Genomic DNA, 19,987 nt, shown 5'->3' with positions numbered 1-19,987 from the left:
TCAGAACCGCAGCACGCTTCGATGTGGACTGACGAATAATACAAATGTGAAGGTCAGAGGAATGACGGGGGACATCTGTTTATCATTTGCTGAAAGTTATATGGATGTCAGCTCACCTTATTACTCAACAACAGGCTGAAACTAAAACAACATCTGGTCTGATCACAATAAACGAGCACATATATTAAATCAGGATGATCTGGACAAACTACTTTATTTGTTCCTGTTCATTTACAAAATATACATGGTTACCAAAATACTTCAAATATCATTATTATTATTAATGTTTAAATAAATGCCTGTTAAGGCAGGACAACATGTAAACATATCAAAGACACTGTACAGAACCGTTACAATTACACAACCACATACAGACAAGCAGCAGCATCGCCACATACTGGCATTTCCATACATTTATTACCACCCATCAGCATCCGTTAAAGCGCATTTACAAACGATCGTGTTGGTCTGTACAACTTGCAATTCTCTCGACAACTAAAAAAAAGACTTTAAATAGAAGATAAATGGAACAGAAGAGAGAACTGGAGTGGAAATGTACAGCATGGACATAAAATAGAGATAAAATGACATTCAAGATTCATTGATAAAGTGAACCGCTTCATTTCGTAAGAAGGTCCATTTAGAAGAAAAAAAAGCATAGCACTATTTTACAGTCCATGTACATACTATGTACTTATTGGAGTAATAACCCTGAACACACTCCTAAACCTATAACCTTAACCCATGAGGTTATCTGTACACTTTAAGTACATTGAAAGTGCACATACTGTAAAATATGACCAAAAACTGGGCTTTCCAAGCGTTATTTGCTACAATTTCAAATCATAAGTAACAGTTATATTTTAGAAGAGAACATACATTAGTCTTCATAATCAACACACACACACACACACACACACAAAAAAGAAAATCAGTTAAGTTGCAGATTTGGACAATGCATGCGACGTCTACTGGAACAAAATTGTGATAGCATAAAATCTACAACTGGTTTTCTATCACTCAACATGCAGAATCTACTGGCACGGACATGCAAAAGCACAATTTGTACATATTACATCATTTACAGCTGCTGAGTGGAAGTGTGTGAATTTAGTTCGGACTCGTTTTGATGTAAAATAATAAAAAATTCCATTTCATCAAACTAACAAACTATCCAATGCAGGGCAGGACAAATAGCAAGTTTATTTCAAAGACAAGTCACTGTGTAGCATGCACTCTTATAGAAAGTCAGCTGACCATTGATACTGTACATTGAACATTCAGTTTTGCTACCACTGAGTTCTGAGTCTATCAACGGGTTGCAGAAAACGGCACTGGAATGACCTTGGGATACTGTAAATATTCCCAAACACTGAGACTCGGTGTCTTAAAACCACACTACGAAGACCACTGCCACAACGCTAGTCAACCGTCTAAGTCTACTATTGTTTAGTCACGTTGATACTCTGTGCTGTTAAAAAGGGAGACAAAAAGACAACCTGTGTGTACACCAGAAACGATTATAGTAATAGATTCAGTAATAGATTCTGTTCATAACAATAGTACCTTACCCAGAATCTTTCATTTAGTGGCAGAAATATCAATCTTGGGTACTTTTATAATCGTCCGCATCCACACAAAGACCTCAAAATTGTGACTTCTGATGTAAAAAGCTACATTTAAGTACGTATTTGTCTCTTTAGTTAAACATACATTATTTAAGACACGTTTCTTATCATCGTAACTTTGTTTTTGGTGAAAGGCAGTATGGAAGTTTCCGATTATAGCGTTTTTATTAGCTAGATAATTCATTCATGCTATGGATTTATGCTACAGATTGAATTACATTGTAAGAAACAACTATGTCTCGATTTTCTATAAGAGTTTATGACTGTAGTTCTCAACTGGTTTTCACATTACACATTAAGTGGCCATCAAACATGCTATTGAAATACTTCAAAATATGTCAAACGTTAAAAAGTATTAATATTAGCATGTACTGCATAGGCCCAACAATATGCTAAATGACTATGGGACAACAACAGAACTTTTTAAAAGTCTTATTTTGCTTTTTTTATATATATATTTTGCTACATTATTTTAACTGTAGGACTGTTTTCCCCTGCTGACACTTTGAAAGTACCTGCGACTTATTTCTGGGTCCCAACAGGCCAATTGAGAGCCACTTGTTTTGTACTTTCTGTAATAACCTTCCAACGCTGTACTTTGCCTCAGTTTCTTTGGAGAGAATATATGACAGCTGTGTTTTGCATTGCTAACATGCAAAAAAAAAAGAGAGAGAGAGAGAGAGAGCAAAGAACCTCAGATGAAGTCATCAATGCGACATCAGTGGAGTTACAGTAGATATGTGCTTGTTAATTACACTCATCTCGGAGTTCTTTTAGTGTCAATTTAGTGATTAGTCAAGCCTTGTATAAAAATATCTATCACTCTTTAGCATCATTTATCAATCTACACTCACAAAATTAATCTATACATTTCATGTGTTGGAATAAACAATTCAGATACAAAAATATCTGTGGAAAGTTTAAAATAAGTATGTTTACTTGTTGGAATAACCTTAACTCACCTGGAATCTCACTATTTTTTTTTTTCACCAAAATGAATGTAAAAATGAGCATATAGATAAGCTGTACAGAGTTTTTGAGTTATAAACATGCACGAAAGTGAAAGAAGTTCCCAGTTATTGAATCTAAACACAAACTTTTACAAATGGGAAGATCCAGGAAGATTAAATAAATACTGCATGCTTCTACATAATCAAAAAGCAATGAAGCACAACGCAATATGCTGCATCCGAAGCGTTGTTGATGAAGGATGCATCCTCTTCAGTCCCCAAGAGATAGCCAACAAAGAGGTAAATTGTGCAAATGTTCTATCTAAAAGTGATAAGGCAAATTGTTTCGAGAGGACCTTTGCAATTGTCCATTAAGGAAAGAAAACAACTCGTGAAATGGAAAGCGGGGAGCTAGACCAATCAGAAGCTCCTCCATTCTGACCTTTTAAATACCCACGACATGGCGTCAGTGTCTGTAGCACTACTGGTCGAAACGGATATGACTGTCTACAAAAGCAGAGCAAAGCAGTTGAGGCGGCGAACAACCAGCATCACAATACACATCAAAAAGCATCAAGTTGTGTTCCCGTATGACCCAGGTGAGTAATGGTTTTCAGGTCACACTGGTGGTTAAATGTGGTCGGGGTGATAGAGTTGTGTACCATGGGCAGAGTGAGATGATGAGGTCACGTCCTGTCCAGCCCTCAGGCAAGAGCTCTGGTGAAACTGGGAATGAGTAGAACTGCTGCTGCTGCCACAGCAACAAGCATCACCAGGTTCCAGTCTCCCTCGTTATCCTGAGGTCAATGAGAAGAAAATCATGACATCAGATGGTAAAGGTCAAGAGAGGTCATATTTAAATCATTTTTGTCCAACTATTCTTCTTTACTATTAATTATTGTTCTTTAATAGTATTATAATTGTAGTAGAGAATTCTGATTTTGGCCATTTAACAGTTATTGACCAATGACCATACATTTTGATATTTTATTGACATAATTTTGATTTGATATTATTTAGATTTGATATATATATATATATATATATATATATTAGGGCTATCAAATGATTAATCGCGATTAATCGCTTCCAAAATAAAAGTTTGTGTTGTGGGTGCACTGCATATATATATATATATATATATATATATATATATATATATATATATATGAAGAGTTCAGATGCAAAAGCCTCTAAATGCCATTTGAAATTTTCTTCTAAAATGATCATTTTTATCAAGCTTATATATTCAAGTTCAGTAATTTCACTTAAATGACAATTAATAGGTAATTATCATTGCAATTTAACTGAAATTACTGAACTTAAATATACAAGCTTGATAAAAATGATCATTCTAGAAGAAAATTTCAAATGGCACTTAGAGGCTTTTGCATCTGAACTCTTCATATATATACTGTATATATATATATATATTATGTAAACTTTTATTTTGGATGTGATTAATCGTGATTAATCGTTTGACAGCACTAATATATACAATTAAATATATATACATAACAATTCAAAATTATATATTTTAAAATGAATATTATACATTTTGTATTTTTTACATACACATTATATAAAATTAGAAAATATATAAAATTATATTACAATTTCATAATATATAGAAATTATATATTTTGTCCAAGTAAAAAAAAAATTATATTGGCTAATAAACAATATGTGCATCTCTAATTTTGTAAAAGTTAACTTTTATAAACACATTTAAAATTAAATCACAATTCAAATCCTTCTCTTCCAACTTTCTTTAACTTTAAAATCCATATATTTTTTCTAACAAACAGGCAAACTTTGGGTGTTCTAGACATTTTTCATCTAGGCGTTCACCAAAAGCGAAACACTCACCAATGTCGTTGAAACTGCACAAAAACCAGAGCCGGAACACAATTTTTCTCTGGCTAGAATTCAGACTAAGGCCTCAGATCTGATCTGGTTTTAATGAACCTTCTGAGGACTTGTTGTTTATTCCTAGTCATCTTCTGTTATAGTGCTGGATATGAGAGCTAAATATACCCATCCAGAAATGTGGAAAGATACAAAGCCAAGAGCAATGACCCAGTAAATACTCCAATCACTGTCACACACACGTTCTCTTTTACATCCCCTATTACTCTCTCTCCATCTGGCGATGTGAAATTGGCAGTGGAAACCACATGACTGTCCAGTGGAATCACGGAACTGTGTAAGTGTGTGTGCGTGTTGATTCGGTCGGTCCTGCTGGGCAGCAGAACTGTTGAAATCAGAGGTGTGTCATGCGTTTGGCTGGGATATTAGCGCTCGGGAATCTCAGTGGATGCCTGAATATGACCAAAAATGGTGCCAAAAATCCTGACTGAAAAACATAAGAAATGTAGTATGATGCAAAAAATGTGTCTCTACTACAAAAGCACACTCATTTGGCAATATTCTAAGAATCAGGTCAATTTCCTTTGGGTGCAGGACGTTTTTATGCATTTTTCTATATACAGGATTCATTTTGCTCAAAGTACTGATCCATTTTTAACGTACTCCATCCTAAAGAGAGTTTTAAATGTGTTTATGGAGGTGGGAACCTGTTTTCAGTGAATCAATCAAAAATAAAAATCATCTTCTGTTAACTTTTTGCTCTACAAGTCTACAAACGTGTTTAACAAACATTAGCCTAACCCTAACTTTGTTGAGAAATAAGTTTTGTCCTGCAAAGTTAAGATTTACATGTCCATTTAAACACAAGTTGTCCTTTCAGACTAGTTAAATGGAAAACTACGGTTGTGAAACAATGTGCACATCCATAAAAGGCCCTCGTAAAAAGAATATGGCACTGTGTCCAATGGGCAAACAGGCTAGTTTAACATGAGCATTCATTAGGGCTTATAAAAAGTGATATTTTGACCAGGATAAAGATGAGTTTCACAGTACAGGAGGGACAAAAAGGCTCGTCTCTGCACTCTTAGAGAAAGAAAAGGCAAAGCCATACCTTTCCCCCTTTAGGACAAGAGCTCCTTCCAGCAGCACCATATCAGGCCCATTATTACAACCATTCCTATGAAGGGTATGGAGAGAATAGGGCACTCAGACGAAGGAGTGGAGCTCTGAGGAAAAACACAGGGGGTGCAGGGATGGAGAGGAGGAGAAGAGGAGGAAGAGGTGGTGAGAGAAACAAAAGAAAAAAAATGACACACTCAAAATAAAGAAAATGATTACACATGGGAGGTTTGTGCACATGTGACATTACATGGAAATAAAACATGGAGGACAATAAAATAAAAGTAATATAGAGAGAAAGAATGAAAAGTGTGAGGATGAAAGGGAGAAAACAACCAGATAGATAGATAGATAGATAGATAGATAGATAGATAGATAGATAGATAGATAGATAGATAGATAGATGATAGATAGATAGATAGATAGATAGATAGATAGATAGATAGATAGATAGATAGATAGATAGATAGATAGATAGATAGATAGATAGATAGATAGATAGATAGATAGATAGATAGATAGATAGATAGATAGATAGATAGATAGATAGATAGATAGATAGATAGATAGATAGATAGATAGATAGATAGATAGATAGATAGATAGATAGATAGATAGATAGATAGATAGATAGATAGATGCCAGCAGTTTATCGGGAACCATCAAATTTGTTTGGAATTTGATATAGTGCAGTGTGTGTTGTGAGTATATGGGTGTTTATGGTATGTTTATGTAGGCGTTCAGTGGTCAGAAAGCAACAGAGCGAAGCAATGAAGGACCACGGGGGAGCAGGGAGACAGGAAAATACACCGAGATTAGATACACAGCAAAGATGGTTAAACACAAAATGGAAACCTTGTGCTCGTTTTGACCCTCCGGCTGATGAACACAGACAGAGCCAAGGTCGCCATCTTGGCATTTAAAGATCCTTGCCCACACTGCACAGCCAGCCCACTCTATTAAACCAAAGTACCGGGATAAATCTGTCAACAGCATCTGAGATATGTTTTTGAACACCATGGGAAAAAAAAAATGTGGATTCATCCTTCGGCTTGTAAAGACAAGTTGGGAGAAAGTGTTGTACTTTCCCCCCATATTCTTACATTGTAAGTGTTTTTGCAAAGGGAAGGTCAGCTCATAAAAGAGAATGCAAAACAATACAAAAAAAGAGAAAGGTGTAGGACTATGTTTACCCTTTTAGAGGGATTGGACCACTCATACCATAAAGCATCACAAATGCTAATCAAATCATTATACGTAAATATAAAACAGATTTTTTTTTTTTTTTTTACCGAAACCAAGTGTAATGGCACATTATGAACAGCTGCACTACTTCCTGAACTTCTGCCATTATTGGACATCCTTGATTAATTCAGGTGTGCCTGATTATTGTTGTTGCGAATACTGAGGTCAGACACACCTGGATTAATCAGTTTGTCCAATAATGGCAGACAGGAAACAAGGAGCTGGCTGAAGTTCAGGAAGTAGTTGGGTAACTAGACTCGGTATGCTGTTTAGGGTGTTGTGATCAATCACAAGATGCTTCTCAGTTGTTCAGCTGGACAAATTTGACATATTATTAGTCTAGCATCATTTTTGTCACGGTGAAGTGAGTTCACACTGCTGACGTGAAAAAATATATACGCTAACACATTTAAACTGCATTATCATAGAAGCGTTTACTGTTCCAGAGGTATTTTTGGATATTTTCAGCTGCTGAAATTTCCATGCGTCATATAAAACAATTGACTTTTGTACAACAGCATTGCAAAATATCAAAAATGTGCAACTCAATTACTGTACGTCATTCAAAATGCTTTATGGGTAGTGGGTGTGGTTTCAGAGATTTTTCTGAATGATTAAACTAAATTCTTCTGAAACCTGTGTTTTTCTGTGATATTCGCTCACATGTGACAGATTCTGTTGACAGATCTCCAGTCCATTCGAAGGTGGCAGAACAGTGTGAGTGAGGGGTTAACCACACAATTAAAGTACAACCATGGAGGACGGATGATTGACATGGGACACGGTACTCAGACTGGACAGACTCTTTGATAGGAAAAAAAAAAACGTAATTAATTAGGATTTCTGTGGCTTGGATTTTACGACCTTGTTGTTAGACAGTACAGGGGTTAGAAAGACCTCTATGTCAGTGCACATTGTACACACACAAAAGCTAACAAAACTAGCAAAACACATTAGCTGCTAGAGGTTTGACAAACACAAGATGTGAAAACACACGCAGCCCAGAATCAATGTGCGTGACAGGGCAAAAAGCAACCCAAAGTGAAACATTCACACTCGACCAAGAATGGCAGAGTGGTTTAGTTAGACAGGATGCGCTTTGAAAGACAGGTGCTGCTATTGGACAGATGGTCACTTCAGGGGTGGGTGACCCCACATGCAAAACGTTAGTCATGTACAGAGCATTTTCAAACGCTGACAAACATGTAGATCGATGGAGTCATGGTGTCATTCTGTTGACAATATCTCGGCCTACGGGCTGTGTGAGTAATGTCTGTTTGTTTTCAGCATGTGTACAGTACAGTGATTTATTTGAGGTCACATTCTTTCCCCCAGGAAGTCCACACATTCCAGAACCTTTGGGAGGAAAGTAGTGTGTTTTGACTGATGCCTCTTTATGACCCCTCACCTGAGCCTTCCTCCCAGCCAGCCGATCAAGCTCCGCCCTACAGCGCTGTAGCTCCGCCTCTAGCTCCGCCCTCTCCCTCTGGCTGCCCTCGTACAGCCCCTGCAGTTCCACAAGCTCTCCTTTAATTCCCTCACACTGAAAGATGAAAGGGATATAGAGAAAAAAAGTGAATAGATTCAGAGTTTTAGCTTGTTTTAAAACCTTTGTTTAATCTTTTCACTATTCAATGGAGGACAGACGAATCAAATTTTCTGGTCACGCTGTCAGGATATATTCAGCAATATTTCCTGCAAGGTCATGCTGTTGAACCACTGAAAGTAAAATAACAAATCAATAGCACAAAAGATGGATTTATTTTCAACCTGACATCACTAAATTTACCCCATTCTGAAAATACGGAAAATAGTTTTAATAGTATTTGTTAGTTTAAAAAAAAGATATATTTTTTTTATATTAGATATTATATATACTGTGTATGTGTGTTAGTGTGTGTGTAGTATATAAATTGAACATATAATGTCTCTTTTTAGACCAGGCTCTTTCTTGAGAAAATTCTTGATTTTATCCACCAGCAATGTGAAAATAGACAGGTGGTTATTTTGAACATCATTGACTAAAAAATATAAAGTAAGGTTTAAAATAGAAAATGCACACTCTAAAGGCTGATTTATATGGAAGCATATGGGTAGCAATATTCAATTTGAAATGTAATATGCAAAATGACAATGCAATATGTAAAATGGCATTGCATTCTGTATTTAAATTTACATTTTACATTACCATTCTAGCAACGTTTGGTGCAAAATGAAAAGGAAAATACATAATTTACATTTTCCATTTCATACACTAGTTTTAATATGCATATTGAAACGCTTTATACGTGGCAAAATTAAAATGGAAATGCATTACAGAAATGATTAGAAATGTGTAACATGTTCAAGCAAAAACTGTGGCAAAATGATCATTTAAATGTTATTTTTCTTAATTGCATTTACACTCACAGTCAAGACACTTGCTCATATGCTGCCATAGATTTATACTTCAACGTCGGACCTTTGCCGGAGCCTCTACTCTATAGACTACCCGTTGGTTTTCATTTATACTTCTGTGTCGATGTCCGCATTGACATGCAATTACACATGCAGAGGGAGCATGTGAAAGCCTGGGTGCGGTTCCAATCACAGCGCTTGCGATACACGTAAAATTGACGTTTTGACGCATTGTTACATTTTTGGAGAGGTGCACGTTAGGGAAGCTATGGCGTGAGTTCGGCGCAGAAGTATAAATTGGGCGTAAAGTTCAAGTTTCTGTTATTTTGCCTATAAGTGGGCACTGTACCTCTCTCTGGACCTGTGATGCTCTCTCCTCGGCCTGTTTCAGCTGGTCTCGGAGGGAAAACACCTCTGAGAAGCCTCCGCTCCTGCCTGTCGGGGTGGCGGACTTCCCCTCAAACGAGATGTTCTTCTGGGTATAAGCGTCCACCCAGTTCCCACCTTCTACCTCCAATGTGCTGACAAATCCCTCAGCCTTCACTTCCTTTTCTGTGTCATTTTCTCCATCGTTCTGCTCTGCTTTCAGGGCCAGGCATGAATCAGCTGAGCTGTCAGGATAGATATGGGACATGGAAATGTTCAGGACATTTATTATAGATAGATGTACAAGCGGAGGTGCATTTATTTACATTTTTTTTTTTTCATTCCTAATGTACTTGTGAGCTCCTGCAGCACTTTTTCATATTAGCTTCATATTGTGACTGAGTGTGAATGTGTGTACTCATACTCATCATCAAATCCGTTTCATAATTATTTATTCAAAATTATAATACATTACTTAGAACATTAGAAAAATGTGTGGTGCTGAAATGTGTGTGTTTGTCCAGATTTGTCCAGAACTCAAATCAGACAACTTATGATAGTTTTCAAATGTTTATAATCAGCTGCTCTCACATAGTTTCAAAAACATGATAGTATATTTACAGAAGCATTAGTTTCCTAAAGTCAGATAATATCTTGATGTCTTAAAATAGCTGTGCCTCATCTCACGGCGGGTATAGTTGGATTAGATGAAATGCACAGCCATTAATGCTTCATGTTGCTGTGAAACACTTTCATAGCTGCTAAATAGTTTTAGTGAGAGTGTCCATTGAGACAGATTATGGCTGAATGCTTCATCGGTCACACCAGCCTTATTAACAGAGACCGTTCGCAATGCTCACTGGCTGATTTGTCTTGTTTGTGTGTGACTGACAGGCCCTGTGGCCAATCACCTGGCTCGCTGCTGCTCCAGCATCTCCAGTTTCTCAGAAAGCTGCTTGTTGCCATTCTTCAGAGTCTGACACTCGTCCTTCAAGGAGCAACACTCCTCAATCAGTTGGTCCATGTCACCTGTCCCATTACAACACGAGAAGAGAACAGATGTCAAAGCAGAATGGGGTGAAACACTGAATACAGAATGTTAGCATACTACTATTTCTGCAATTATAAATGTATATCCAAAATTAAATACTACAATACTACTTATTGCAGTACGCAGAAAAATATGTTTTCTATTTGAATGTATTTGAAAATGTTGTTTCTTTCTGTGATGGCAAAGCTGAATTTTCAGCATTCTTCAATGTCACATGATCCTTCAGAAATCATGTTGATTTGGTGGACAAGTAGCTTTGTTATTATCATTATAAATGTTGAAAGAAGTTAATATTTTTGTGGAAACCATGTTTTTTTCTAAGGCTTTACAGTCACTATTGATAAATTGAATGTGTCCTTGCTGAATAAATGCATTAATTTATGGAAAACTGACCCCAAACATTCAAATGGTAGAGTACATAATGATAACCACTTTAAACTATTATTTTCTAAAATCCATTGTTGTCACATGACCTTCGTTAAATAGCTACTAAAGTGAGTGGTCATCATGCATATTTCATCATACTTTTTTTTTTTTTAAGTATACATTTTTAGTAGTACAATCAAATTGTGACTCAAGAAGGAGATTGATAATGCTTCTGTTTAAAATGTAAAAAAAAAAAAAAAAACTTAAAATGGAAGATTGGGTGCATTGCATTGTGGGATACAGTATTCCATGCAGTGTTCTCTGCTTGCAAACTAAACATTTAAATATATATATATATATATATATATATATATATATATATATATATATATATATATATATATATATATATATATATATATATATATATATATATTTAAATGTTTAGTTTGCAAGTTAAATATTTTATTAAATATATAAAAACATTTATATATTTAAATGTTTAGTTTGCAAGCAGTTTAAATATATATATATATGACACTTGGAACATACACACTCACTATCCTAAGGGCCAAACTGCAAGTAATACAAAGGCTACATGCTATGGCAGGACAATATTGAACAGTTGACCAGACAGCTGTAAATGCACACTGAACCCTGTAACTAGTCTCCATGGAAACAACCAATTCCACCCTGTCTTCCCTCTGCAGCAGTCTGACCTGTCAATCAAGAGTCATGTTTGCCTTGCACATCCCCCATGGTGCAATGTTCAACCCCCGATAGCCTAGTCTCTAATCTAGAAGGAATCTCACTTGTAAAAACAACTCACACGCATCTGCACTCTGTCTCTGCCAGGCCTGAGTGTGTACGTGGTGTAAATAACCATCAGAAGAACATGTACTGATAAACAACTTCGCCTCAGCTGCATCTGACCCCAGATCAGAGTTAACATGAACGCCTCGATCACAGGCTTTGATGTGTTCGTGTTCAACACTGTTTTGCGATCAGTGTGTCTAACCCCACGGCACGTCCCCACCAGCAATAGCTGGTATGTTGTTTTTATTTCAGATCTTAATATAGTAAACATCTAACAGCATCATGGGAGCTGAAGGCAGCCCCGGCGCCCTTAGAGGCAGAGAAAGACATCAACACCAGACAAATGGGGCTCAGCGAAGCTCCTGCACTCTGTCAGAATGTCAAACAGACACTTAGACCCTGAAAGAACCTGTAATACAATCACATTTGTCAGTGGCAATGCATACTGGGTAATATCAGAGCACTGTGTCATATCAGGCAATGGGGAAGAAAGTTGATAAAATATGTCTGTATCACACAACAGGGTTTATTTGCTATCAGCATCTGTCATTAATGCTGCAATGAGGTGATCTGATATAAAGAAAAGTCTCAGCTGGCTAATGCACAAAAACACAGATGAGGTCTGGAAAAAGTGACTCCGTAGAGTTGTGAGAACAGAAGATTTAACTTTGCATGTCTGACTTCTAATATGTTTATACTGAGATATGCTAATGATATAAGCTTGCTTAGTATCACCTAATCTTCTAATAAACATTTTTGCATTTTAACATATTAATTAAGGTATTATTTATGATGTTCAAGCCCAGTGTTATTTTAGTATTATATATAAAATAGTCTAGTTTTATTCATATTTTGAATTTGCTTTTGTTTTTATATTTTCAGTTTTTATGTGTTTTTATATTTTCATTTTTTATATGTTTTTTATATATATTATTTGTATTTTTTCTACACCGATTGAATTAATTAAACAATTAATTAAATCAATGTAGAAAAAAATACAAATAATATATATATATATATATATATATATATATAAAACATATAAAAAATGAAAATATAAAAACACATAAAAAACTGAAAATATAAAAACAAAAGCAAATTCAAAATATGAATAAAACTAGAATATTTTATATATATAATATATATATATATATATATATATATATATATATTCTACATCGATTTAATTAATTGTTTAATTAGTTTTAGTTTTTATTGCAATTTAACTTCAAGGCAACGTTTCTAATTTTCCAATCAGTTGACTGAATAAAGTACCGCCTACATTTTTTCTTGTTTGAGAAGTCAATAGTGAAGAAAAGTTTATCACAACTTCCGTTTCATGCTGACTTTAACAGAATATCCAACCAGTTGTATCAGAAAGCTCATGATGGCTAACAAGGCTTCACTAGTTCATTTTGTTGGCAAACAGCATGGCCAGCACCAAACCAGCACTAACCAGTATCAACTGGTATAAACTGGTCTTTTTAGAGATATCCCTATAGTTTGAGCCGGTAGTGTGGTTGGAATCAGACCTTCTCCTCCTGTTCTGCGCTGGTTCTTCATGCTGATTTCGGCCCGCAGCGTGGTCAGCTCCAGCTCGTACTCCTGCGTTGTGGCTCGCAGACGCTCCAACTCGGCACGCACACGGCACAGTTCCTCCTGGAGCAGAGCGATGTCATTCTCCCGCTCGGCTGCCGCCTCCTCCGCCGCCTGCTGAAGCTCCTGCACTTCCTCCTGCGCCACACGCAGCTCCTCTTGAGCCTCCCACAGCTCGCTGGCCTTCTCCTCCTCAAGGCTGTCCAGCTCCTCCTGCACCGAGCGCAGCTGGCCTATGGGTCACAAGTCGGGACAGAACAACATTTTTCAACTGAAAATTGGGTTATATAAAGTACATTGCCCTTTATGCTGCTTACTATTTTTTTAAATAGTATGTGAAACAGAATGCTGTTTGCTTAAAGAGTGCTACATTGCTGTCACATTGCATCCCCACATTGAATGTTTATTTCAGCATGTGGTGACCAGTTATTATCTTGGAAATAAATCAAAATGTAATATATGAACCTCTTAAGGGCACCAAGACCATGTGAGGTCTAATCAGCTACTTCACTGGAAACCAAGCACATCTGAAGTGAAAAATATGTCTCATCATTACAGCAATCACTCTGCAGTAGCATAAATGTCAAAACCTCTCAAACTAACCACATAAAGCATGGATTTAAGTCTGCAGGGGCTTTTTTAAACAACTATCATCAGTCTCTTTCTTGCAAGGCGGGGATGCGGATAGTAAAAAAAAAAAAAAAAAACAGGCTGTGATTAAACCGAAAACACTGTTTCTCCGTTATACAGTGTGTGAATCTGGTTCTGGCAGATGTTTGTTGTGTTATTCATATCCGTGATTGCATTACTTATGATGGTATCTTGGCATAGCCCATGCACTTCTGCAAATGCTGGTTTAGTTTGCCTCCTCACAGTTCATTTAATTTAATTACAGCGCAGCCACTGAGTGAGTGAAAGTGAGTCACTGGGGAAGAGAACAACATTTACATCACCTCTGCTTCTCCCATCTCTCCACTGCTCAAACACTCGCAACCCAAGTGGCGGTCGACCAAACAAATGAGAACAGGTTGGCATGGGAACATGGGAACATTTTAAACAGTAGTATTCTACACTGTCAAATTTAGAGTGACGTGTCCAATTATCATTTCTGCAACACAAAAATATTAAATAAAAGAATAAATGACACAAATGAAATAAGATGACATTATCAAAATTAAAATAGGTAAATGAAATAAGATTTCAAGATTAAAAATTACACAATAAATAAAAAATTGGAAAAATAAAATAAAATAAAATAATCAAAGTTTCCAAGTAAACCATGATCATGTCAATTGTTTTCAGACCATGAAAGGTCAAGTCAAGCACATTGCATTGTGGTATAAAGTGTCTATTGTGACTTGTGACTAATGTTAGTTGGGTATTTAATGCATACAAACAATATGCAGGTTATACATAGGCAAAAAATAGTAAGAGTATTTTATTTCCAAACATTGCCAATGTTTTTTCTATTTTTAACACAGTACAAAAATATGAATATGTAAATCTTCAGTGGTCTTGATAAAATGATAAAACAGCTAGATAAATCAAGAATGTTTACACAGCTATGATTCAATATGTCAAATGAAATAAAATATTAAAGTTGCTTGATGACTGAAAAAAAAATGTTTTTATTATCTGAAGTTAGATTTATAATAGATCATATTCTAAGTTAGATTTATTTAGAAGATTTATTTGCAGTTATTTGTACTGCATTTAAGATGAATACACATTTTTTTCTGTTTCTAAGTGCGTTTCTGTTTACCTTGAAGTCTCTGGATCTGTCTCGTGAAGGTCTCGGCCTGGTGGGCGCTGGCCAGCCGCTCTTCCTCCAAAAGACCTAGAAAGCCAAAGAAAGACATTAAAAGAAGAGAAAAATCTCAAGCTGGACATTGAAAATGAGTAATTAGTAACTTACTACTGGCATCTGACAATATTAACAAGCCAATAATGTGTGTGAAGACATGAAGACATGACTCGAGAAACAGGATGTCAATGATAGCTAAACATGGTCAGCGGGTACTCCCGGTGATGATGTGATGTCACACCTTAAAAAACTGCTATTATTAGCATACGCACCCTGCAGCTCGTTGTAGCTCTCCTCGTGTCGTTGGGACACCTCTCTGGTCTCCTCCAGCTCCAAAAGCAGCTGCACCACCTGTGACCTCAGCACCTCTAGCTCATCTTCCTCATCCACTCCTCTTCGTTCCTCTGGGTCCCCCTCCTCCACGTTCACCATCTCCTTTTTCTCCGGCTCATCCTCCTGCCCCTTCTCTCCATTTCCGGCCTCCACCTCCACCAGGTCTCTCTCCTCATTCTCCTCCAGTGACCCTCGCTCTTTGGCCGTCATTTCACTGCCTATACCCGGCCGATCCACTTTCAAGTCACACACATCGTCTGAGACAGAAAAAAAAATCAATGATAAATTAATCAGTTGATCGTATGTAATACTTGATTCTAAAAGGTCATTCTAAATTGTATTCAACAGTCATATATACTGTATATTTGACTGTTGAATTACAATTACAAAGTCTTTACAATGCACTTACAATGGAAGTGAATGGGGCCAATTTTTTAAGGATATAAATGCAAAAATGTGAAGCTTTGAATATTACAAAAGTACTTTGTTAAAATGTATATTTCAGCTGTAAAGCTGTTTAAATACATTTTTACAACCATTTAGGGTTTTTTTCTGTGTTACATTGTCATGGCAACAAATTTGTAAAATTAAGTTTAACTTTATAGGAAAAAAGACTAGTCAGTGCTTTTTTTTCTCACTTAATATACACAGTGTTCACGTCTTGTGTCAATACTTTTAAAAACGTGTATTTAAAACATTAACAGACTTCCATTGGAAGATCCTCAATCAATGTGCCCCAGAACTTGTTGTAATCACCATTATGCCAGAAATGATGTTGATTGATAATCTACAATAATCCAAAACCTCTCTGCGCTAATAATGATTTCCTCATCCAGTAAAATGAAATTTAAAAGCTCTCTTGATGCCATACCCACATTCTCTGTGTGGAAAGGAGATTTGCAGCTATGCATGTGCCAGACCCCCACCCCCAATCTCCACCTGTCATCTCCACCTTCATCTGAGGAAGGCCTTCATCACCTGCTGGCCCCCGACTCTCATCTCTCTCTGCCCCCAACAGACCTCCAGACCCCCCTCAAGCAATCTAAACACCCAACAGGGCCAAAAGTGCCTCAGCACTAGAGGAATGTGTGCTATATTAAGGATTTAGGGCATGAATTGTCCCTCTGCCTTCACCTGTTGTCTGTTCACAAACACAAAACACACACATAGTCCTGAGAAGAAAGTGTAGGAGAGCCAAAGAGCCCTCTAGTGGCAGGACTGGGTATAGAAAGAAAGAAAGAAAGAAAGAAAGAAAGAAAGAAAGAAAGAAAGAAAGAAAGAAAGAAAGAAAGAAAGAAAGAAAGAAAGAAAGAAAGAAAGAAAGAAAGAAAGAAAGAAAGAAAGAAAGAAAGAAAGAAAGAAAGAAAGAAAGAAAGAAAGAAAGAAAGAAAGATTTTTTAAGTTTATCAAAAGTGTTACAAAATATTTATATTTAATAAATTTGTCAAAGAATCCTGAAAAGAGTATCACAATTTCCACACAAAAAATATCACAACTGTTTTCAACATTGAAAATAATCATGAATGTTTCTTGCGCAGGAAATAATAATATTAGAATGGTTTCTGGAGGATCATCTGACACTGAACACTGGAGCAATTATGAAAATGAAGCTTTAACATCACAGGAATAAAATACATTTTAAATATATTCACATAGAAAAGTTGTACTGTTTTTTTGATCAAATAAATGCAGCCTTAATTGGTGAGCATAAGATATATATATATATATATATATATATATATATAAACAATTAACGATTATAAGTTAATATAGACATTAACCCTTTGCGACAAACACAGTGAATAAAAGAACATCCGCATGTAAAGTGAGCAACAGATCTCCTGATGTCGCTCTCCTCTCTAGTCTGTGCTAATCACCCACCAAACTGAGGAGCCAGATGGTTAAAAATAACCCATTTCAACAACGTCCTTCTGTCCTCCTCTTCTCTCTCTTTCTTCTCTTCCATTTCTCACACACTCATTTAGGATCCTCCCTTGCTTTTCTACCCATTCACATCACCTTTAATCATTCGTGTTATCCAAATGATCCTCCTGCTCTTTCCCAGGTCCATCCCTCTTTTCAACAGTCACCTGTTCCTCTCTTCTTAAATCTATATCACCTCGTTCTGAACACCGTCTCTCTTGATCTATAACTCTAGCCTTACTCTAGGTTTCTCTCACTTGCCCTCTGACCTCTGAACTCAGAGAGCCAGACCATTGGCAGGGCAATTACACACTTAATCTCTCTTACAATCTCACTCTCGAGTTCTATTTAAAGACACAAGGGCTGTGTGTGTGAGGATATATGACTTATTTGGCACTGTTGATGACTTGAACAAAACATTAATCACATGTCCTGAAAGTAAGATTTTACATGATGACATATTATATTTAATATGTAATCTATATATATATATATATATATATATATATATATATATATATATATATATATATATATATATATGTATGTATGTATTATAAAATGCGTATATACCCTCAAATGCATTTTGGTATGATATGTGATGTGTGGATTTGACAAACTCAGAACAATCGGAAGTCCACACACAGGACACGGGGGTCATTCGGCCACGCCAGACCTGACTAGACGATTCATCTCTCTGATCCTCTTAGATCAGATGTCTGTGTGGGATTAACGAAATCTGTTGGTGCGGAAAATGAATTGTCTTGCCAGCAACTCCTCCCCCTCCATTCCTCAGACTTTCTTTCTCCCATTCACTCCCTCTTTCTCTTTTCCTCTGGTTGCTTTTCTCTCATTTCCCTCTCTCTTCCTGAATGATATTTATCTCACAGTAATGAGCCCTGTGCTGTATTATTGATCATGCTTTGCAGGTTAAGGTTTTTTAAACATCTATCAAATAATAATGAACCAGTGAGGAAACCAACACACACACAGTCACACACACACACAAACACACACAGGCTGAAGCAGCAGAACAAGCTCACAGGATTACAGGCAGCTTTGATAGCACCAAATCAGCTTTATCCAGTGTATCTCAGTTATGAATTATTCTGTGGGGACAGAAAATATTTTTTTTTACATGCACACAGACATCCGGATACATCACTCGATACAGTAGGTAACACAAATCGCAATCATGAAGCATCCCCTAAGGACGGATATAGTTACACAACAGTAGCTTCTGTGGTTTTCGAAATAACTAGTACAAAGTAGAGCAGTCTATGATCTTTCATACAGAACTTCTAGTTAAAATGAAATGATCTCTCTCATATATATATATATATATATATATATATATATATATATATATATTCTATCGCTGAAAGCGATCAGCAATCAAGTTCTATCGATGAAGTTGGAATATGGTCATAAAACAAAATTATACAAATTAAAAATATATAAAAATTATTTAAAATGATAAAAACAAGTGATATTGTGTACCTTGGCTTTATAATACTTATATTATAATTATTTTTAAATTATATTGATATTGTATAAATTAGAATACATTGACACTGCATACTGCATCGCAAAAGTACATTCAACTCCATACTAAATTGCACAATCTAACACTAAGAATGCAAAACACATGTGGACTGAACTTTCCCTTGTAACAACATCATGCTCCATATGTGCAGTGCCTGACTGAACAGAGGCCTCACTACCTGTTGAGCTCAAATTCTTGTGATTTTCACTTGTGTATAATGATTCCTAATGGGAAAAGCCAAAGAATAGGCCTCTTTGTTCTAACAGAGATAGTTAGAATAGTTTGGGTCCCACTATATATTAAGTGGCTTTAAGTACTATGTACTTACATTAAAATGAATAATTTGATACAATGGACTTATTGTGTACATGCATGTTTTTACATTGTACTTATATTTAAAAAATACCAGCATGTAATTACAGCTGTAACTAATTTATGTAATTACATCTGTAATTACACAGCTGACCCATCCCTTATACTTAAACCTACTCTTAAACCTACCCATACCACCAAACCTGCCCCTAACCTTACCCATATCACACCTCAATAGCAACATGAGCACAATAAGTAGGCTACATTGTACTTATTTTTCAATGTAAGTACATAAAGTCACTTAATATAAAGTGGGACCATAGTTTGAGTGAATGTGAGAGTCCCGTTCCTTAATTTTTGTCATTTTGCTGATTATAATTGCATGATGCGTTCTGCCTTTGCAATAAATAAATGAGAAATGACATTAAAATGAGATTCTGAGATCACAACATTCACTTACAAAACACCAGACACGATTAATTTGAAAATGAGCACTTGGTGCTTTGGAGATAACAATCAAAACTAAAACAATTTCATTTCAGACCATGACCGGAAGGCCATATTAAATCTTAATATCATGAGTGGCATTAAATGTTGGCGTGCAGAGTCCCATCACCATCGTGACAAACACAAATATAGCTCTCGTCTAGTTCTCATGAGCTCAGA

General features: G+C 36.1%; 1 protein-coding gene across 3 annotated transcripts in view; it reads right to left on the bottom strand.

Moving 5' to 3' along the window:
* Nucleotides 1-195: 195 nt before the first annotated feature.
* ccdc136b (coiled-coil domain containing 136b) overlaps nucleotides 196-19,987 on the bottom strand; it is a 30,190-nt gene continuing 10,398 nt past the window's right edge. The window contains exons 3-10 of one of the 3 annotated variants that reach the window (XR_005622265.2): nucleotides 15,480-15,797; nucleotides 15,166-15,240; nucleotides 13,340-13,636; nucleotides 10,486-10,603; nucleotides 9,558-9,819; nucleotides 8,220-8,354; nucleotides 5,559-5,624; nucleotides 196-3,375 (exon numbers count right to left, since the gene is read on the bottom strand). Coding sequence is in view for 2 of the 3 variants with exons in the window: in XM_039667954.2 (XP_039523888.2) it covers nucleotides 5,569-5,673; nucleotides 8,220-8,354; nucleotides 9,558-9,819; nucleotides 10,486-10,603; nucleotides 13,340-13,636; nucleotides 15,166-15,240; nucleotides 15,480-15,797 (1,310 nt within the window). In the remaining variant the exon portion in view is untranslated. Of the gene's footprint in view, nucleotides 3,381-5,558; nucleotides 5,674-8,219; nucleotides 8,355-9,557; nucleotides 9,820-10,485; nucleotides 10,604-13,339; nucleotides 13,637-15,165; nucleotides 15,241-15,479; nucleotides 15,798-19,987 lie in introns of all 3 variants that reach the window. The other 2 variants (XM_039667954.2, XM_089126685.1) reach the window with 2 other exon arrangements.

This window comes from Pimephales promelas, chromosome 24, assembly GCF_988280905.1.
Source record: "Pimephales promelas chromosome 24, fPimPro1.hap1.1, whole genome shotgun sequence".
Classification (NCBI taxonomy): Eukaryota; Metazoa; Chordata; class Actinopteri; order Cypriniformes; family Leuciscidae; genus Pimephales; species Pimephales promelas.
This window is presented reverse-complemented; position numbering and strand designations above follow the sequence as displayed.